This window comes from Diospyros lotus, chromosome 12 (assembly GCF_014633365.1).
Source record: "Diospyros lotus cultivar Yz01 chromosome 12, ASM1463336v1, whole genome shotgun sequence".
NCBI lineage: Eukaryota > Viridiplantae > Streptophyta > Magnoliopsida > Ericales > Ebenaceae > Diospyros > Diospyros lotus.
The window spans coordinates 9,540,000-9,562,291 of NC_068349.1; the positions used below are offsets into that span (position 1 = coordinate 9,540,000).

At 37.2% G+C, this 22,292-nt stretch overlaps 1 protein-coding gene across 2 annotated transcripts; it reads left to right on the forward strand.

The window, feature by feature from the left end:
* Positions 1 to 972: 972 nt before the first annotated feature.
* LOC127814289 (regulator of nonsense transcripts 1 homolog) lies at positions 973 to 21,666 on the forward strand. 2 transcript variants are annotated; one of them, XM_052355712.1, is made up of 29 exons: positions 975 to 1,725; positions 5,254 to 5,505; positions 5,597 to 5,767; positions 5,949 to 5,999; positions 6,217 to 6,309; positions 6,389 to 6,484; positions 6,682 to 6,732; positions 6,810 to 6,928; positions 8,243 to 8,351; positions 8,639 to 8,761; positions 8,850 to 8,921; positions 10,493 to 10,564; positions 10,658 to 10,724; positions 11,755 to 11,897; positions 11,981 to 12,052; positions 12,135 to 12,263; positions 13,000 to 13,155; positions 14,257 to 14,370; positions 14,459 to 14,557; positions 14,640 to 14,717; positions 15,376 to 15,510; positions 16,540 to 16,614; positions 16,728 to 16,842; positions 17,026 to 17,399; positions 17,499 to 17,561; positions 17,648 to 17,719; positions 18,527 to 18,658; positions 20,354 to 20,473; positions 20,722 to 21,666. In XM_052355712.1, the coding sequence occupies exons 1-29, from the start codon at positions 1,210 to 1,212 to the stop codon at positions 20,851 to 20,853; spliced, it is 3,801 nt and encodes a 1,266-aa protein (XP_052211672.1). In that variant the 5' UTR covers positions 975 to 1,209; the 3' UTR covers positions 20,854 to 21,666. The 2 variants fall into 2 exon arrangements, 1 of the variants encoding a protein (XP_052211672.1); XR_008026326.1 differs by lacking the exons at positions 16,728 to 16,842; positions 17,648 to 17,719; positions 18,527 to 18,658; positions 20,354 to 20,473; positions 20,722 to 21,666 and having other exon boundaries at positions 973 to 1,725.
* The last annotated feature ends 626 nt before the right edge of the window (positions 21,667 to 22,292 follow it).

Consider the following 22,292-nt stretch of genomic DNA (forward strand, 5'->3'; position numbering starts at 1 on the left):
TACCTTAAGTACTGATGCTAATACATATATATATATACACATTTTAAATTATTTTATAAAAAACATTTTAATTTGGATAAAACTATTTATTAGTTACACGCAACTAGGGGTGTTCGCAGTGCGGTTTGGCCGGTCTGAATCATTTTCAGCACGTCAAACCGTTAGTGCGGTTTTTCAACCAAATCAGACCGCGGTCTGGTTTGGGTTTGGCCAAACCACATGCGGTCTGATTTGGTGCGGTTTATTGCGGTTTGAAATGCTATTTAAAATCACTAAAAAATATATTTAAAAATGGTAAATAAAGACACAAATATTGATAAATAAAGACAATTAAATGTAAATAAATAAGAGCAAAAAATAAAGACAAAATAGTGTAAAAACTAAATAGGATGGGCTGCCAATTATTAGATTTTTATAATAATAATTTTTTTTATTATTTTCTTTGGCGGTTTGGTTTAAAATCAAACCGCAAACTGCGCGGTTTGGACAGACTCCAAACCGTTTTCGACCGCAAAAAAAAAAAAATCAACCGGATCGGTTTGATTTGGCCAATTTTTACGATGCATCGATTTTTTTGAACACCCCTACACACAACTAACCCTTTTGGTAAAAAAAAGATTGATATTGATATCTTCTTTCTTCCATAATTGTTGATATTTTAAGGGCTAATTGCCAAAACCCCAACGACCAACCCTCACACAGACGTTATTTTACACAACAGCCCCCAATTGTTTTTCGTTTTTCTTTCTCGCACGCTCTTGGCGCGCTGCAAACAATGAGGGGTAGAAAGGAAATCCAAATTATAAATAAGGTTATTACTCACCATTAAAAAATAAAAAATAAATGAAAGAATTAGCTGGTAAATGAAAACCTTATATTGGCACGTGCTACGTCACGTGCCTTCGATTCTGCTTTCGTCTCTGCCCCGTCGTAACGCCTTCACATTAATTACGCATACGCGCTTTCACGCACCAAATCGTTCTCTCTCCTCCCTCTCTCTCTCTCTCTCTCTCTCTCTCTCTGTCTGTCTCACACACACTTTCTCTTTCTAAAATTCTTTCTCTGCATCCGCTTCTCGCCGGGTTCCAAGCCCTAACCCTCCTTAAATCCGTCTCACGTTCGAACCCTAATTTATTCGCTTCCAGTCCATAAACCCTAACCCTAATTTCGTACACCTCGTATAGAGTATAAGCGCACTTCGGTTTCCTGATGGATTCTCAGGGAAACAACCTCTACGAGACGGCGTCGCAGCCGGACACCGCCACCGACGCCTACACCTTTCTCGAATTCAACACGCAAGGCGACGAGGACGACTTCGATTATCCCCAATTTCAGGAGCTCTCGCAACCAATTCGGTCCTCAGTGTGGCCCACGCCTTCCGATTCCGTGCCCGATGAACGGGCTGAGAGGGCGTCGTCTGATCACCAGTCGGATGCTTCGCCGGTTTCTGCCGCTTCCGGTAGCGGCGCGAAGGGTCGGGGCGGCGGCGGGAGTAATCAGGCGGCTGTCGATGCGCTAGCAGCCGGGATGAGCGGGTTGAACTTCGAGGAGACTGGGGATGATGAGAATTATGACTACGGAAAGGGGGATTTCCCCGAGCACGCTTGTCGGTACTGCGGGGTGACCAATCCGGCGTGTGTTGTGAGGTGCAACGTGCCGTCCTGCCGCAAGTGGTTCTGCAATTCGCGGGGGAACACCTCGGGGTCACATATTGTTAATCACCTGGTGAGTGGAAGGGTTTTAGAAGCTATTTCTGGAAACTGATGTTGCTTTTCTTTCATATTTCTTCACAGATAGATGCATTAGGAGGAAGATGAGAAAGATTGAGATTAATCAACAGTTTTGTTTTCCAAGTTGGGTTTTCTAGAGTGTACTAGATACTGGAAGCGCATTTGGAAATTGGGGGAAGGGAATTTGAACATCAGAAGGAATAAAATTTTAAAAAAACAGCAGGAATAAAATTTGTGTTTCTTGGTTACAATAGTAAGGTTGCTCTTAGTGACTCGAAGGTCATGGGTTTTGAGTTATTAAAAAAGTTTTTTTTTTGGTAAAAGTATAAAGAATATTGCATATAAATATGATCTTCTCCCAAACCCAGCAAAGTAGGGAGCTTCGGAATGGCCTTTATAGGAAAATTTTAATATGCTATAGACATTGGGGATATGTGCTGTATTTAAATCTGAAGTATATTTTTTGTTTCTTTCTTTGATTTTAAACTTTGCTATTGAATAGTATAACCAGTATAACCATTTTTAATGCTCCTGTTGGTTACTTTTTATGAGATCAGTACTGCATGCAAGGAAGCAAATTTATGAATTTAGAAAGTATTTTTAACGTAACAGTCGGTGTAGTTGGGACAGGGATAAACATTGAGCAGCAACTGGGAAGAAAAATTAGTTGCCTTATTGGTACAGTATTGTGCCGATCCGGCTTTTTGGTTGCATTTAGTGTTCTTAAATTGCTAAACATTTTCTGTAAAAAATTAGTAAATTTAATGGGTCGATGGCAACCTTGTGATTGGTTTAGGAAACCTTCTTTAAGATGCTTGAGTTATGGATTAGAGGTTCTGAATGGATTAGAGCTAAGGTTATTGTGTGTCTCTTTGGTGACTAGTGATGAGGCTTTTTCTTATACATGCTTCTTTTGGCCGAGGACCCGTCTTGATAGGCATTGATTAATAATCATGTCTAGGTCAGCATTAGAGAAATCTTCTGAATATTGAATCATAATGAGATTTCCTTTGCCAACACAAATATGAGACCAAACACTCCTTAACCATGAAAGGGATTTTCCCACAAGGTTTGTACCCACGTCACTTGGCAAAAATGAATAATCACACAGGTGTGTGTGCACACATGTATGATATATGTGTATATTCATGAAAGGGAATTCGTTTATGAGTTTATATTGATGGTGTGGAAGCTGAGACCAATTTTACTTCATGGGATGACTTGAAGTCTTGATGGACTTCTGTTGCTTAGAATTGAGGCTATGAGATGTTTTCATATACAGAGCTGCTGGGAGGTACAAATCTTTTGTGGCTTCTGGGTAATTGTTGATATTAACTCTCATTCATTGTTACTCATTGACTAGGCCTCTATTGGAGTGGATCTAGTTTGTAACTGTTTTGTAATTTTTATGAAAGATAGTTCAGGTTTATCAGCCCATTATGGATTTATTTTCTTTTTAATTTTGGCCATTTACATAAAATATTAATCTAGAACACGTAATTATGGCAGTTTGTTTTTTGCTTGGGGATAAATGTTAGAATTAAGAAACAAATTGCAGTTCCTGAAGAATGGTATAGTAAACAACAGGTCCTGTCCCGGGCATAATACCAGAAGTAACCCCAATACTAGGATGCCACCTGGTACACAAAGCCTCCTGTAGTTGTGATTTCATTTTCATTTCCTGTCTCTCTCTCTCTCACACACAAACAGTGGATCTCTCTTACTTCTTTTCACTTTCACTCACTCTCGCTCCCTCATTGTTTCTATCACAGTCGGCAATGACTGAAGAGTCATCAGCAACTGCAATGTGGTCTCTGGTTTGACTAGATCACATGGGGGCTTTTACATAGAGAAGCCTTTGATCTCTACTTCACAATTTACCAGATCACAATGAGTCTTTTTACACAGAGAGAAGCCACTGGTCTGTACTATGCACTTTACAAGGGGCCTTATGTGAAGGTCTCTGTAACTCTTTTTCCCTGGATCTATGTAAATAGTTCCTGTATACGCAGAAATAATAAAATAGGCGCAGGAACTCTTTGGTGCAGCTGTTGGCTTCACACATAAATTCTACATACTGGAACTATGTAGAAATATTTTGTATTCTTTTTTTGATTCGTATTTCTCAGCTCTATAAACAAAAAGAAACCATCAGCTTCACATAATTTCGTTTTTTAATTATTTTCTTCTTTCTTTGCTTTTCCATGTAACTTAAAAAATTTTACCATGTTATTTCAGATTTAGTTGTTCATCTTGTGTTTTCCATTTTATTGAAAATATTATTATATTTGTACAATTTTTATAATTATATACTACTACTTATTTGCATATAGTGATGTATCTGAATACCTGTAGTGGTACCATACTATACCAATGATAAATTCGGTACCCTATCCAGTATGGTATATACAACTATGATTGTGACTGATCAATGGAGTGGTGTGGTAGTTTTTATTTTTAAAATCTTACAGTGTTTCCATTTTCTGTTTGGGCAAAATATTGTTAACTAAAATACTTAACTTCTGTTTCCTTCTCATCTTTTCAATTGTTTCATGTCATTTTTCCTATTTACGAGCAATTTCTTATTCTAATATGAGATTCATGTTGCAATCTGCCTGAGTTTTAATCTTATTGTTGCCACTAATCAATGTCTTGGTGTGGTAGTTTATTTATTTATTTTTCTGGCTACCTTTCTTTCTTCTGTTATGGCTAAATGTTGTGCACCGAAATATTGCACCACTGTTTCCTTCTCTTTTCAGTTGTTTCATCTCATTATTTCTCTTTACATACAACTTCTTATTTTACTCTGAGATTCATAGTGCAATATATCTGAGGTTTTTTGTTGTTGTTGTGACTTGTTAATGACTACTTCATTTATCTAGAATTCATGTGTGTTTGATTTAACGAGTTTTATGTTAGCTGTTGGTTACCTAATGCAACCCTCTCTCCATTTTCATTTGTTTTTTGTTGTTGTTGTTGACTGATCAATGCCTTGGTGTGGTAGTTTCTCGTGTCTTGCAACCTTTCTTTTCTCTGTTTTGGCCAAATGTTGTAAGCCAAAATATTCTACTGCATTTTTTTATCTTTTCTTTTCAATTCTTTCATCTTTTTTTTTTCCCCTCTTTACCTGCAAATTCTTGTTGTACCATAATATTCTAGTGCAATCTGCCCGAGGTTTTTAATGTTGCTGTATTGATCAGTGCTTTTGTGTGGTGATTTCTTTTTTATTGCAACCTTCCTTTTTTCTGCTTTGGCTAAATATTGTAAGCCAAACATGCCATGCTTCCTCGTTACAAGCAACTTCTTGTTGTATCATGAGATTCTTATTGCAATCTGCCTGAGGTTTTAATTTTATTGTTGTGGTTGATCAATGCCTTGGTGTGGTAGTTTAATTTTTTCTTCAATATTTCTTTTCTGTTTGGGTAAAAATGTTAAAATATTTGAATAAATTATCTTAAAAAGGAACAAATTGGATGTTTAGCTTTGATATTTTTTAAATCATGACTCCATGTTGATTTTTCAGGTTCGAGCTAAGCACAAAGAAGTTTGTCTTCATAAGGACAGTCCATTGGGGGAAACAATCCTAGAATGCTACAACTGTGGTTGCCGGAATGTTTTCCTTCTTGGATTCATCTCTGCCAAGACAGAAAGTGTTGTCGTTCTTCTGTGCAGGGAGCCTTGCCTTAGTGTCAATGCATTGAAGGACATGAATTGGGACTTGAGTCAGTGGTGCCCTCTTATTGATGATAGATGTTTTTTACCTTGGCTTGTTAAGGTTGCTTTTTTATTTTCCACAGTTTTCGTCTCTGTTTGTTTGTAACACAACATGTACTTCCCAAAGTTGCTCATCCTTTGTACCTTTACAGGTTCCATCTGAACAGGAGCAATTGAGGGCACGCCAAATCAGTGCTCAACAAATAAATAAAGTTGAAGAGCTCTGGAAGACAAACCCTGATGCTACCCTAGAAGATCTTGAGAAACCTGGTGTTGATGATGAGCCTCAGCCTGTTGCCTTGAAGTATGAAGATGCATATCAGGTGCTTGTTTTTTTACTTGGAAAAGAAAATATTGTGTCTGTTTTCCAGGATTAGCTTTAGCAATGAATTGCTATTGTGCATGCTATTGTTTTACAATATGAGAATGCTATGGAGGACATGTAGTTATCTGTCTAATTCAGTTTTTACTAATTTAAGGTTTTCTGTATTTTCTATTTTGCAGTATCAGAATGTTTTTGCGCCACTTATCAAGCTTGAAGCTGACTATGACAAGGTATGTAAGATGGTTTTCAGTTCATTTGGTTTTTCTTCTTATTGTGGTAGCCTCTTTCTTCCTTTCAATTGTTAATATTATTTGATCTTCTGTGAGGCCCATTGTTTCAATTCCAGTGTTTTGTCATATTTATTATTGAGAATGATATTAAAATACCACCTTCCTAACAAGATATTTTGCAGCATTGTGTTAATATGATTTTTTGCCCCCTATATAGATGATGAAAGAGTCTCAAAGCAAAGATAATGTCACTGTCCGTTGGGATATTGGTCTCAACAAAAAGCGTATTGCATATTTTGTTTTCCCAAAGGTACTTCACTATCTTCGTTTTTTTTGCAATTTCACTTTCAGTTGCATTAAAGCTGAACATAGACTTTATTTTCCTGTAGGAAGATAATGAGTTGCGTCTTGTACCTGGTGATGAGTTGCGTCTACGTTATTCAGGGGATGCAGCTCATCCTGCTTGGCAGTCTGTAGGACACGTGGTAAATACTCCTGCTGGGCTGTAATTTATTTTTATTCTCCCATAATTGTTCTTTGGTTATTGATCTAATTTCTCTTCATTGAATCTTCAACTGAGAAAGTATTAGGTAGATGTTTTTGCTTGCCTTTCCTTTTCTAGCTAGTCTTAGAATTTGAATGCCTTTTATGGAAGGAATGATGGGCCACTTTGACATTTCAGATAAAATTAACTGCACAAGAGGAGGTTGCTCTTGAGCTTCGTGCCAGCCAGGTAAATTTTAAACTTTTGTATCTTCATATTGATAAGTGACAACTATCATTCATTCTTATTATTTACATTTCCTGCAGGGAGTTCCTGTTGATGTGAACCATGGTTTTAGTGTTGATTTCGTGTGGAAGAGCACAAGTTTTGATAGGATGCAAGGGGCAATGAAAACTTTTGCTGTGGATGAAACAAGTGTCAGTGGGTGGGTTCGCTGGCTAACTATGTGTTATCTTGATTTAATTTGCTTTTTTGTTGACTTGCTAAAGTTTTTAATTACCTTGCCTTGTCTTTTTTCTGTCTCTTAAGATAACTGGAAGTACTTGGTAAACTTTTTTTTCCTTAACTTTTTTTTTTTCTTATTTTGCTGAAGACATTAATTAATATTGGTAATAGAGTACTAAGACTGTATCCCTCACTTATATACTTCTTGTTGCAGTTTTTCAACCATGATCTTACACCTTTTATTCTTGATTTTAGTTTGACTATTGGGCCCTCATACCTTGCTTATGTTGCAAACTGCTTATTCTTTGGTGCAGTTTGCTACTTTTGTTTTTCCTTTTCATATCTAAAAATTATGTAATGTTGGCTGATAGGATTTTAAAGAAGCAATATAAATATCCAATTGATGATCTTCCCTCTATAAAATGGAATTGTTGAATTAGACCTGTATGTTTCTGCATTCTGGCTTTTCTTGGGTTCTGTCAATAACTCAACATCCTTGCTTCATATTAAACCATTCGACCTCTAGCTCTCTTGTGAAAATGGTGAATTTGTGCCTGGAACTGAAATTATTTTGGAGCCTTCCGTGCTAAACAAGTAGGCATTGTTAAGTCTTCTAAAACATTTACAGCACATATGCTCATATTAGTGAGAAGTACACAATCACTTAAAGCACCAGGTAGTTTGCGGGTGCCTGGCAAAGGAGGATGAAACCTGATCAGATGGAGAGAATGCAGTTACAATCACTGTTCTTGGTTTTGATGAAACACTCTAATTTATAGAGGACAGTGATAAAATATACCTAGGTTCAATTAACACAAGGGTAAGATAAAGTCAATGTGAAGCAGTTTCATCAATAGTTATTTAAGAGCCATTGATTGTCTTCCAATCATGCTGTCGATCCTAAAGTGGTTTCCTGACATGGCAAGTATTGGCTTTGGATAATCAAGTCTTTTTCCCCCAAACTGGCTGAAGGTAGCTGACTACATTTTGGTGGTTGGCACTGGAACTCATTGAATCGCTAAGACCCTAGGATTTTCATCATGCATGCCACACTTATCCAGCATGCCTACTGTTGCATAATGTTGTAGGCAGTTGAGAAGTTGTTAAGACGTTCTGTGAGTAGTGGTTGTAGGTCATGAATTGTTAAAGTGCTGTCGTGTGAGATATATCTTTGGTTGTTATTTGGTGGTAATTATTTGGATACGACTCATCCATGTCAAGCACAAAGTACAAAGTATTCTTTATTTGCAGCTGAGTTCTTAGAGGAGCTTGCTGAAATGTTTTCTTTATGCAGGTACATTTATCATCACTTACTAGGTCATGAAGTTGAGGTTCAGATGGTCCGCAATACATTGCCTCGTCGGTTTGGTGCACCTGGCCTACCAGAGCTTAATGCGTCTCAAGTAAGCTGCTGTGTAGTGTTTGAATTTGAATATTGTGTTTTGGTTAGTGTATATAAGTAGCATATGCCTATTCTGCATACCACCCTCTCCCTTGCCCAATTTTCACGTCATTTCATTTTTTTATTATATTTGGTGTTAATTTATTATTATTTTTTATGAAACTTACGAATAACTAAATTACACAATATGTTCCCATTTTTGTGGCAAGCATGGAAATAAAATTAGTTTTAGGTTTGATTGATGTGGTCTAGTGATGAATGCTATGGGTTTTAACTTCCCATGGATAGGTTTTTGCTGTAAAAAGTGTCCTCCAGAAACCAATAAGTTTGATTCAAGGTCCACCTGGTACTGGGAAAACCGTGACTTCTGCAGCAATTGTATATCATATGGCCAAACAAGGCCAGGGTCAGGTATGAAACTAGCACGTCTCCCAGTTGGCTGCATCCTGTAATTGAATATATATGCCTTCCATTGTTTCTGATTATTTGGTCCAATCAGGTTCTCGTTTGTGCTCCCAGTAATGTTGCTGTTGACCAGCTAGCTGAAAAGATCAGTGCAACAGGACTGAAGGTGCATATATTATTTTGGTTGATGATATTCTATGTTTTCAGCCATAATAGCTTTGTTCTCGTTTTCTTTTTTTCTGCTCCTTATCTTGTGATGATACTTGGTTTATTTGATGCATCTATCTATCTTATGACATGCATTAATGGTTTCTTTTATTTAGCCACTAGTTGAATATACGTCTTTTAGTTTTCTGACCCGAGCTAAGTACTTTAAAATTTGGCTCTGCCTGCTCAGCTTGGTAATGCATTTGGTTCTGATCTGAATTGGGGTTGGGCTGCAATACCTGTGCTGAAGCTATGCTAGCTCTGGCAAATGTGGATGAAGATGAGCTTAACCACTGGCTTGGCTTCATGTTCACTGATTTGGGACAGGGAAAACTGAGTCAGCTGAGGCCAGGAAAAATTAAATGAAGCAGTTTATGTCAGGGATGTATTTGGTATTTCATCTAGTTTGATTGGTTAGTTATATCACTAGCTGTTCGGTTATTTTAAAACCTTGTCTAGTCCGCCCTTATGTTCTAAAAATAAGGGGTCTGGGGCCTTTATTTTTCTCTCCGGTTCTTTTATACTATTTTGGGGAATTCTGAGTGAGTATGTGTTGTGTAAGAGGAAAGCGATTGCAAGCTTTGTAATCTGTTCTAAATCTCTGTATAGCCTGGGTATTGGGTTGTGAGAGAGAGAGTTTATGGGCAGTACATGTAATCGGTTCTGATATTCAAGATAGTGGAGAAAGGCGCTAAAGGCAGTCTGGATGAAGGTTTCCTGAAAGGGAAACTGAACCAGGATAAATCTCAAGTCTTTGTGTGTGTATATCATTCTAATTTTGTGCTTTCATATTCTGTTTTCTTATCTCTTTATTGAGTGGGTTATTCTGACAGTCTTGAGGGTAGAGGTTTGATTTAGTAAGGCAGAAGATCGGGAGAACACTGTAGAAACCAACCTCAGCAACATGGTAGGCCTTAGATTTGAGAGTATGAGCCTTGTCATGCTATTATGTGGGAAAAAGAAAAGTAGCACTTCATCTTGCCTATAGAACTTTCTACCATTGTGCCCCTTCCCCACATCTGCCTCAGAAAGTGAGGCAGGATTCTATTTCTTTCTTTATTTGGGTGAGGGGGTCTGTGTATACCTTTCTTTGCATTTGCATCTTTACTTGAGCTGCACTTTTTATCTTTCTTGTCTGGGATAATTTTACCTCTTTTTTTGTTTAGATAATTATCTTTTAATTGATAGTAGTTTTGATTATTCTGTGACTTGAGGAGGAATGCTGATGATGTCCAACTGTGAAACTACTTGAATTATTGGTATCTTGTGGTATAGTGCATTTGTGAAGAAAGATGTTATATATAAAATCAATTTTGTCCCAAAAAGAAGTTGGTGATATCTTTCCAAATAATTTTGTCCTTATGCATTCTCATTATTAGTTGAAAGGGCAATGTTTGATCCAATAGTTTGTGAATAAGCTAATGAAATTTAAGGTAGCACAAAACAAAAGCCAAAATTGAATCTTATGTCACTATGTGTGCCCCCATTCTTGGCTACTGATATTATTTTGTTTCTTTTCAAATAAACCAGGTTGTTAGGCTATGTGCTAAATCAAGGGAAGCTGTAAGTTCTCCTGTTGAGCATTTAACTCTTCACTATCAGGTTTGGCTTCTTTTAGTTATTCAAGTACTTTTGTTGCATACTTCTTAGTCTCTAAATTTTGATCATTATGCATGTTATGTTGCTCACCTGTAGGTTCGGCATCTTGACACATCTGAGAAGAGTGAACTCCACAAGTTACAGCAACTTAAAGATGAGCAAGGTGAGATTGAGGAATTCTCATGAGGCCTCTCCTCTAGTTCATGGCTATGTGGTTTGCTGATCTTTGCTTTGGATTCCATGCATGCACCCCCAAGTATGGCCCTGGTTATGGTCATGCGTAATCACTTTCAGCTGTAGATCTCTCAATTTGATGGTATCAACTATGCTTGGGGTTTGGCTGAAAGTAAATATAATTTCCCAAGCTTGAGATCATTAGACGATAGGCCCTCTTCACCCAAACACATCATGTGGTATTTTACTGGATTTGGTGTGTTCTGGCTGCCTCAAACTAATTTAACATTATTCACTTTCCCCAACATATTTAACTTGTAGTATAACATTGTTGTACTCGTCAAATTGATGACATTTTATTCATGCATACGGTCAAACTTCTGGTGTGCTGCTTCTATTCCTACCTCTGAAAAGCAAGCTTTGTTACCATTTAGTTCTTTGGGCATATTTTGATCAATGGGGTGATACCAATTATGGATAATTTATCAACACTTCTGAACAGGGAAAAAAATATTAACATAAATCTAGTCCAAATAAAGTAAGTTGCCAGTACACTTCTTTGCTTATTTGTTTCAATCAAAATATCTGTGCTTTTTTAATCAATTCCATATATGTTTGCAGATTTATATTTGGGCGTGGATTATGCACATATATGTATAATTAGTGCATATATATGGGATGGGATGTTGTGGTTGCTACACTTCAATTTCTGTTTGGGAGGGTTAAACTAGTTGGATTATGAGAAGTGAAACCCAAGACCAAATGATGGTGGAAGCTCTATGATGTTCTTTTGATAATTGTAACACCAGAAAGATGTGAAGTTTTGCATTGGACTCTTCTACTGTTCCTGATGTCTGTGGGATGATGATAAACTCATTTAATGCACAAAAAGATAACCTCTTATTACTAACCTGACTCAAGTGCTTATATGTTAATAGGTGTGGTGGGGAATTCAAACTTGAAATGTTTCTATCATGATCTGGATTTGCATTAACAAAGGTTTCCTTTCATATATACAGGAGAATTATCTAGCAGTGATGAGAAAAAGTATAAAGCTCTGAAGCGAGCAACGGAGAGGGAGATATCTCAGAGTGCTGATGTCATTTGTTGCACCTGTGTTGGTGCAGGCGATCCTCGATTGGCTAATTTTAGGTTTCGTCAGGTTTGTCACGGGCCTTACATCATTTAAGAGTGCTAATCCTTTCTCTTTTTGTTTACACATTTTTTTCTTTTTAATACTTATAGGTTCTCATCGACGAGTCTACCCAAGCAACGGAGCCAGAGTGCCTTATTCCTTTGGTTCTTGGTGCAAAACAGGTAGCTCCTGAAACAATTCTCTATATGCTACTTGTACCATGGCATTATCTACTTTTTTTATGATACAAATACTTTCTTCTAGGTGGTTCTTGTTGGTGACCATTGCCAACTTGGTCCAGTCATAATGTGCAAGAAAGCAGCTCGTGCTGGATTAGCCCAGTCTCTTTTTGAAAGGCTTGTGCTACTCGGTGTGAAACCAATTAGATTGCAGGTGATAGTTCTGTTGCAGCTTGTGTTCGTGTGTGCTTGTACGAGATGTTTATCTATGAACTTTTACTAGGTCTGTGTACATGGTTTATATGTATGTATATTTTCACTTCTAAATGTCAGCCCCCTGTGCAACATAGAAAGGACAAGGCCATCTTGTATGATGATGCAAACATGATGTGTCTTCTTGCACCTTGAGTGACACTTGAATGCAACCTTTCAACATCCTTACTAGTTCCTCAGATGGTGTTTGTTTAACTGCATGGTCTCTATTGCTTTTCTTTCTTCCTTCACCAGTTCCACATTGCATTTAAGGTCCATTTTCATCAAGTTGGTTTTTAACTTTATGGCTTACTTTTGCTTTTGCTTTTTTATGTTTTTTAATTGGCATAAGCACACTCTTTAACATTTTGTTTTCCTGCATTAGAGTCTGACATGTTTGCCTGTTTCTTGTCATTGTGGTTCCATGCTCTTGATGTTGCTCTGTTTTTTTGTTTTTCTTATGAATAAAGTTTGTGTTTTTCATATTTATCATAACATATTTCTTGTTAATATTAGTGGCTGAATTATCTTTTATTTTGTTGAACAAGTACTTTAAAGGGTGGGGGAGTTAGGGAATATGTTTTATATCCTGTTTTTCTCAGTTGCACTGTTGCTATCCTGCAGCTTTGTTTCTGATCATATCTTTCTCCTACTAAAAAGTGGCAACAATGACATGTCCTTTCTTGTGCATGTCACAGGTTCAATATCGTATGCATCCAGCTCTATCAGAATTTCCTTCTAACAGCTTCTATGAAGGCACACTGCAAAATGGGGTTACCATTAATGAAAGGCAGTCACCAGGCATTGATTTTCCCTGGCCTGTACCAAACCGTCCGATGTTCTTCTATGTTCAGGTATAATGATTTGAGTTATTTTTCCTAATAAATACTATCATTTAGTGCAATGAGTATCAGCTACCTACCTGGTTATGCTGCAAGTACTACAAGCTATACTTGATCACTTCTCTTTGAAACTCTCCCAGCATACTTGCAAAAATTGTAAAGCTGGGCTGTTCATGAATTAATTATCAGAAAAGCAAGTCATTAGTTGCCTTATTGTAACTGTAAGTAATAAACAATTGGGATTGGCCATCTTTTGGTATTCATAAATTGTAAGCATACATCTGAGACATTTCCACCCTTTCATGCAAAATTGTTTTAACCAGTCCAGACACACGAGATCTGATTTTGCAGAAGTCTAATATACTCCAGTGAAATGTGACCATGGTTGGATGTGTAGTTTTTGTGTTATGTAATGTGTGTTAGAGAAATTGCACTACTCTCTATTCTATTCTCTCAACTCAACTAGCTTTCTATCCCTCAAGATCACAACGATAATGGCAACACATATATGAGAGAAACAACAGCACAACATACACACATCAAGAACACACAAGAGTTATCCTAGTTCGGTCTTGAAATCCAAGACCTACATCCAGACTGTTAGTCGCCACAATAATCCACTATCTTGAAAATCTTTTGGGACAAATACAGCAAGACCAGAATCCCCTCCCGCCCATATACACTGAAAGCTATGGGGATACTAGGGAATACAAGCTACAAACCAGCCACTCCCTAACTCTCACACTCAATCCCGAAATCAAGACAGAAAACCTGAAGCTATACTTCACAACTATAGGCGCACTAAACCCTCTCCTAATACTCCTATCCCACGGCCCCTATTTATAGGATATAGAGGTGCGGAGTACAAGAAAGAAACAAAACTAACTGACCAACTGCCTAACTGATTTAACTAACCCAAGAGACAGCTGCCCCCTTCTAGAAACAAACCTTCTAGAAGAGCAATTTATTCTAACGCTAAAACAGAAAAGATTATGCAGCAATCCAGAAATTACATGAATACATTTAATCTAATCTAATACAAATGACACAACAATGTGTTTGTCTCCTTTAAAATTACTATTATATTGTGAGCCTGCTTGCTTATGTTTGAAGATGGGACAAGAGGAGATAAGTGCTAGTGGCACGTCTTATCTGAACCGGACAGAGGCTGCAAATGTTGAAAAAATTGTGACCACATTTTTGAGGAGTGGTGTGGTTCCTAGTCAGGTTTGCCTTTGGATCTTGGTTGTTCTTGTCTTCTGTTGCTGGGTTCATTTTATGATATTATAATTAAATTATGTTCAACAATTTACAGATTGGTGTTATAACACCATATGAGGGACAACGAGCATATATTGTAAACTATATGTCAAGGAATGGTTCTCTCAGACAGCAACTTTACAAGGAAATTGAGGTATCTTTTTCATATGACCAACTGTATAGAGTTGCACTCAGATTGTTGCTTGAAAACACTACGAAATGCTTGCTTTTTACAGGTTGCCAGCGTTGATTCCTTCCAAGGGAGGGAGAAAGATTACATCATTTTGTCTTGCGTAAGAAGTAATGAACATCAGGTTTGTCAATATGCCTTGCAGATGACTTTTTATTATTTTTGAAGCACAAAATATTTGTGTTGCAAGTCATGTGCAGCTTTGATGGACTCGGTTTGTGCTGTTTTCAAGTGTGCACGCACATTTGGGTTTAGCCATCCCATATCCAATATGCTTGGCTGGTTTCTTTGTTATCAGTAAACAGTAAAAATCTCATTAGTTGCTACCTGAGTGTGATTTTTTTGTGTTTTAGTGTTTTTTGTTTTATTGGTGGGGTTGGGGTGTAAATTTGGAAATTGAATAGTAATTAATCTTGCCTTTTTGGCCCTTGAACAATAGTTCAAATTTTATGTCTTGTGCAATAAGCATTTCTTTAATGAAATGGAAATGTAATTTCTCGAATGTTTTATTAGGGAATTATAATTCTGAAAATTTAAGTGCCAAAATATTTAGAAATTTGCTTAGAATAATTTAATGTTATACTCTGAAGTGCCAAGTTAATCAGAATAATTCTTGAATCAAGTGGTTAGAATATTTGTAAATCAAACCTGTCATTGAGTAGTGTTTTATTTCTATTTTTGTTCTTTTTGTGCCCACATGTGTGTGTTGATTAGTTGTTTTTACTTTGTATCATCATTTGCTGCAAGAAGCTCATTCGTGATTGCTTGCTTCTTCTTAACAGGGCATTGGATTTCTCAATGATCCACGAAGGCTTAATGTTGCACTCACCCGTGCCCGTTATGGTATTGTCATCTTGGGAAACCCTAAAGTTCTAAGTAAACAGCCACTGTGGAATAGTTTGTTGACTCACTACAAGGTACCAATGCTACTTATTCTTCTAATATTTACATTGATTGGGGTATACGTAGCCTTCTCAGCTTTACTTCATATGTGAAACAAAAAGAGTCTTAGTGTCTATTTTAGAGCATATATGGCATCCCCCAATGCACGATGCTTCCTAGTCCTAGCTTTGTGAGGGTCAGGAAGGATCATTTTTGCATGTTGGCTCCTGCTTTGCAAAGAGGAGGTTTTCGCAACTCGAATGAGTTGGGAAAATTTGTCCTATTATTTTAGAGCATATATCCAGAAACAAATTGAAATTCATTGTAGAATTGTAAATTTACAAAAGAATAGGAGGTGCTAATAAGATGGAATCTATAGTTTCTAATTACATTGATTCTAAGTAATCTATTCAAATGTACAATATAGTTCATGTGGATACCAAGCAATGAATGTATTTGTTTCCCCAATGTATACGTGTATCCTCCATGTGTCTTGTTCTAAAGAAACTAAAAATAATAGGACAAATTTTGGATAGTGAGTGTCTGATATAGATAGTCTCCTTATTCAAATTATCAGTACTTATTGGGTCAATGTTGGTGCTGCTTGACTGAGAGTAGTGTCGTCATATTAAGCAAAACTAGTAAATCTGGTTCTATTGTGTTGTTCACTTTACAATTCATCCCACCCAGCAGAGTATGGAAGAAGGGGCATGCAACCCCCCCCCCCCAAAAAAAAAAAAGGAAAAATGATAAAATTCAGTGTGCATTGGAATGCTTGTATCGTGTGAATCAGCTAAAAATGTTATAACTGGACGCTAAATGAGTATTTATATACGTATATTAGATGAGTACATGCCCCCAACACCCTTTTATTTATACATTTATCCCCCCCAACACCCCAAGCATGTCAGGACAATATAACTAACCCTTCCTGCTCTTCGAGGCCAATAAATTTACCAAGTTGTGTTTTGAATTCTGTTAGTATAGAACCCTTGTAGCAGCTTCTGATTGGTGCTCCCCTCTCCATCTTCTATTTATACATTAACACTTGTTCTGCTGATTAGGAGCATGAGTGCTTGGTGGAAGGGCCTCTGAATAACTTAAAGCAGAGTATGGTTCAGTTTCAGAAGCCTAAAAAGGTATGTTATTGAATGGATGTTAAGGGTTAATTGCTATTTACTTTTTAAATCCTTCTGTATTTGAGCATCAGTCTTCTTGAAGATTAATTTACATTATGGTTGGTGTGGTATAGATCTACAATGACCGCAGACTTTTCTTTGGTGGTGGACCTGGAATAGTCTCGGAAACTTTTGGATCTGTTGCCTCATCAAGCCCAAATACTGATAGGAGAAACAGTCGTTCCAGGGGTAAGTTGGATGCTGGAATATGCCGTTAAAGATGTTTTTTACTTGTACATATAGTTTTGACCAAAACTGGATGATAGAATGTGGGTACTCCTTGAGTCATAGGATCACACCTTAGTGCTAGTATCAAAATAATTCTCCCTTATATAATGGAACATTATTGAAGGTGCTGTTTTTTGCCAACAGGTTCGTACATGCCGCCTGGTCCACCCAATGGTTCCCATAAGCCTGGGGTACATCCTGCTGGTTACCCAATGCCTCGGGTTCCTCTTCCACCGTATCATGGTGCATCCCCATCCCAACCTTATGCTATTCCAACTCGTGGTGCTGTTCATGGACCTGTTGGAGCTGTTCCTCATGTTCCCCAACCTGGAAACCGTGGATTTGGGGCTGGGCGTGGGAATGTTGGTACTCCTATTGGCAGTCATCTTCCTCATCAGCAAGGCTCCCAACAACCTATTGGAAGTCTAGGATCCAATTTCAACTTTCCTCCTCTGGAGAATCCAAATAGTCAGCCATCTGTTGGGGCACCATTATCTCAGCCTGGATTTGTTTCTAATGTTTGCACCTAATAATTACCCTCGTGCCTTTTGCATTCCTACTTATTTTTGTAGCCCATTTTAACATGATTTAGTAATGCAGTTGTGTTTTATCCACAGATGGCAGTTCAAGGACCAAGCCAGACATTTCGTGATGGATTCTCCATGGGAGGCATGTCTCAGGTATATATCTTATTCTGTGAATATCAATTTGTTGCTGGCATTGTTTGGGTTCATTTTCAGAGAACTTATCTTCCAACCATAAGCAGGATTTCTTGGGTGATGATTTCAAAAGCCAGGGATCACATGTTCCATACAACATTGCAGACTTCTCCACACAGGTAAAATAGTAGTACTTTTAGTTTATTCGTGCATTTACAGCCACATGGCATATATTTACATTTGTTAATATTGGATCTGAATGTGCATGTTGTCCATACCCTTTTTAGCAATTTTGTGTATGGAAAAAATTTAGGACGGTAAAAGTACAAGTATTATTTGGCTCGACATATTTTAAATACAGTCAAAAATTTGGTCAAACATTCGCCATATGGAAAATATTTAGGATAGAATTAATTCGTGTTTAATATGTTTCAACTAAATAAATTCGGCAATAAAAATATACACACAAATATATTCCTGATAAAAAAGCAAACAACTCATTAAACACAAAAACATAATTCCACATTTTCACCGATTTTACAAAATTAAAAAATGTGATAAACAAAAGAGAGAGAAAATGAAAAGGTTATGTGCATTGTTCAATGGAAGGAGACTCACTGTTCAGACTTCAAAGAGGGCAAATGAAAAGTTTTTGTGCTTTTTTCAATAGGAGGAGGACAGTTGGGTTTCCTAGACGATTTTTTTTGCTGAATTTTAAAAAAATTCATTTAGTACATGTTTTAAACTTCTTAGCCTTAAAAATTGTGTATTAATCCGAATGTTTCAAATAGATGTGAGTATACTACTTTTCTGAAAAATACAGAATAGTTCGTGTATTATTCATCTGATTGCTAACAAGGGGGGTCCATACTGGCAGGCCTATTTTGCTTCTTTGGTTTTGTTTTTTCTTGTTCTTGAAAAAACTTTATGCATGATTGTTGATTTAAAAGTTTCTAATGTTTACATGTTGATGTCTCACATTGCAGGCTTCTCAAAGTGGATATGCTGTTGATTATGCTACACAGGGAGCACAAGCTGGGTTCCCTGGAAGCTTTCTAAACCAGAATTCTCATGCTGGATATTCTCGCTTTGGTACTGGAAATGATTTCATGTCTCAGGTCTGCATTTATTGATCTGTCCAGTTCCCTCCTTTTTTTTGTTTGTTGGGGGCTTTTTTTTTTTTTTTCCCTGGGGGGGGGGGGGGGGGGGTGTTGGTTATATATTTTGAAACTTTATCAACTCTTATTGAAGTGGGAAAAGGAGTAAGAGGCAATAAATGCCTTAAAGAAGACTCAAAACAAAAGCAAGACAGAGCTAATGTAATAATACTTCGTATCAATTAAAAATTCATTTTGTTTTGTTTTTTCTTTTGGCTTGAAAATGGGAACATGAAATCTTAATTTAACATCAGAAGCCATAATCTTGCATTCTTGCTAGGTGGGGTTGGCTAAAAATCAGAAACACGAAATAAATAAAAATTGGAAATATGAGCAACTGCTTGGAGACAAAAACTAAGGAAAAGTGTTTGTAGGAACTGAATTACTAATTAGCATGTTTCATGTTTACACATCACTTTACATAAATGGTTCAAATACAGTTTGAAAAGTACTTTCTATCTAAAACCAATCAAACTACTCTTAATCATGGCAAACTTGATCAAATCAATCTTATTATTCAAATTGTCTATAAAAGTTCTTCTATTAAGAAATGGTTGAATATCTCATTTTCTTAAATTTTTGCAGGAACAGGATTCTTAATCTCCATTTTAATTTCTCATCCTCCAATAACTTAAGATTTTGCTCTGCTCTTAATTATTTCCTCCAGCCAAAAGAGTATAGGTCATAGAAATAGCATAGTTGTTAAATTGAGACTTGAATCGAGAATCAAAATTCTTATTTTATGAATTGAGAATCGAATCAAATCATAAGATTCGGTATACATTCTCAATTTCAATTATAAATAATGCATATCCATAGAAAATAAATAATGTGCCCACTATTATCAATTCTTTTAAATATAAATAGATAAATAATACTTCTAAATATATTTGTTAAGTTTAAAATTATACCAAAAGGCAAAAGTATATTCATGTTGCCTTTAAATTCAAATTGCGCCAAACCAAACCACTTTCAAAATAACAAGCTAGAAAAAAAAAATTACAACTATTAGGCTACTAATAAACTCCATTGTCCATAATATTCACTAGTTATCAATCATCTTCATCTTCAAGTTCAAGAGCATCATCATTTTCATTATCTTCTTTGTCTTCAAACATAGCCAAATTGGACGAATATTTGGTTAAAGTGCACATGCAGATGAAGTCGCACGAATCGGACAAATCGTGCGATTCACGGTCAATTTGTCCGATTCACAGTTGATTCCAAGGGATTTTTGATTCACCCTATAGATTTGACTCGATTTCTATATAAATTGATTTGAATTGCACGATTCTAACAACAGTGAGAAATAGATGATCAGATTATTCCTAATAAAAGTAGAAAAAACTTGGTGATGGCCAATTGGGCAGCTTGATCTTGTCACTCAATATTCTGGAATGTGCTTTAGTTGGGGAATGGTTCCAGAGAGCATTCTGGTTCAAGAACTAGATAAACTCATAGAGTGTCTTTGGTGAAGTAATATCAGAATGCATTTTGTAACTTTTGTTCCTTGTGTAGAAAAAGAACATGTTTTACATATATTTAGGGTTCAGGATATATGATTTTATACTTCATCTGCAATCCCGTTCTCCCCCCACCCTTTTCCTTTTTTTTTTGTCCCTTTTTTTGTCTCATTCTATTGAATTTTTGTGACAGGATTACATGGGTCATGGGTCCCAGGGCCTGTTTACTCAGGTTGGATTCACGGATCCATCCCAAGATGATGCTTCTCAAAGCCACTTTGGTGTTGCCAATGCCAACCCACTTCAGTCTCAGGTTTGTCTTCTTTTATCAATTTAACAAAATTGATGTTGAAAGCATGCACCATGATATGGGTATGGCTTTGTATAATTTTGGACCTTTAGCATCTCCTCCCAGATTTTGGGGGATTTTTGGGAGGTTGGGAGGACATTACATGTGCATCCTTTCTGCATCCTTGTTTAGCTATATGTGTTATTGAAAAAATTGTTCCTTAGCCATGTTCTTCATTATGAGAATTATAGCAAGACTTTCGGCTATTGCAGGGGTTGATGAATCCGCTCTATTCCCAACCATTTGCCCACTACAACACACAGCCAATGAACTTACAAGCTACACAGCAGCAGTCTCAGCCAGGCCAGAGCGCCCAAAACCAAAAGCTTCATTACAATGGTTGAGCAGTCACAAGGCTTATATCCATATGACGGGATACTAGTCTCTGTGTCCAGCAACTACACTTGTGCTGTCATTTTTCTGCCTTGAGATACCGACTGGTTAACCAATAATTGAGGCTTATGCAGTGTGGTGGCATGTAGTCGAAAGATGATTCTGGCTGATTGGAATCATAAAATCTTGAGTTGGGGAGAAGGCTTATTACGGGTCTCGGAGCAGACATGGGCAGCACATTTTAAGGCTGGAAAAGGAAGGACATCCCAATTATCTTGTTACATCAAAATTATCTTCTTGAAGTTTTCTAATGTTGCTGAGAAGGTAAAGTCGATTCTGGAAGAGATCATTACGTGCCATGGTTTTGTCGGAAGGGGTTTGGGTTATAGCGAGTCACGCATGATCAGTTGATTGGGAGAAAAGCCATGATTCACAGAGGAGCTACTACTACTACTGCTACTGTACAGCATGCTGAGGAAAGTTATAGCCTTAATTGCCCTTTCATCTCTTCGTGACATGTAATTATACTCTTTTAGGTATATTTAATCAATTCATTAGATAGATGAAGATGATGACGTGTTTGTTGATAGGGTAACAACTCTTTTGTGGGGGGCAAATATTGCAACCTTTTGATATGTGTGAATTGTGATAGAGGTTGTTTAAAAGTGAGACTAGTTTGCATTAGAAATGATCTAATCTGATCCTGTCTTACTGGTTTGAGGCCTTTCCCTCTTCCATTTCTTTTGTACTTGCTCTTGCAGCTGTTGCTGAAACTCGTATGCAAGTTTGGCTCAGAATGAAGAGGCGTGAAAAACTTGAGTTTAGGATGGATGGAAATTAGGGCTTCTTTGTTTGATTGTTGTTTTGGTATGTGCTTTAGGGGTTCGCTGTCTTTGGGTTCAATTTTTTATTGTTTTTTGGGCACATTTCTGTCATCAAATACTAAGCCTACGGTAGCGTTTTGTTGAAGGGAATGGGAATGAGATTTGAATTATTTCCAAATATTATTTAAGAATGAATTGTTCTGATCCTTCAAATGGTGTTATGATTATGATTTAGTTCTTAATTTTTAAAGTACGCTCTTTGCCACATGTACGGGGATGTCATCCCTAAAGCCATTTCTCACCTCTTAATTCACTTCATGTGAAGTTCTCCCAAATACATCCAGCTGCTATTGTCCACGGGAAATTGTCATCGTTAACCACGATCTCCCTCCCGGGATCTGGTCTGGTGGTTCACTACCGTCGGAGAGCAACGCAACCACTCCTTCTCCACCTTGAAGCAGCCATTTTCTTCACCGCCAAAACCACCATGGCCTACCCTTCTCTTGTGCCATCGGAAACTGCATCCATCCGTCTGTTCCCAAGTAGATTTGGTCCAAAACCACCACGAATGAATCATCTCTCGTCTCTTGTCACCACCATCGTGACCCAGTCCCCTTTTTATTGTT

Coding starts and splice junctions, on each gene's coding strand:
- LOC127814289 (XM_052355712.1), top strand. CDS start 1,210: ATGGATTCTCAGGGAAACAACCTCTACGAGACGGCGTCGCAGCCGGAC. Junction 8,762..8,849: donor CCAAACAAGGCCAGGGTCAG/GTATGAAACTAG, acceptor TGGTCCAATCAG/GTTCTCGTTTGTGCTCCCAG. Junction 15,511..16,539: donor GTTTGTTGACTCACTACAAG/GTACCAATGCTA, acceptor TCTGCTGATTAG/GAGCATGAGTGCTTGGTGGA.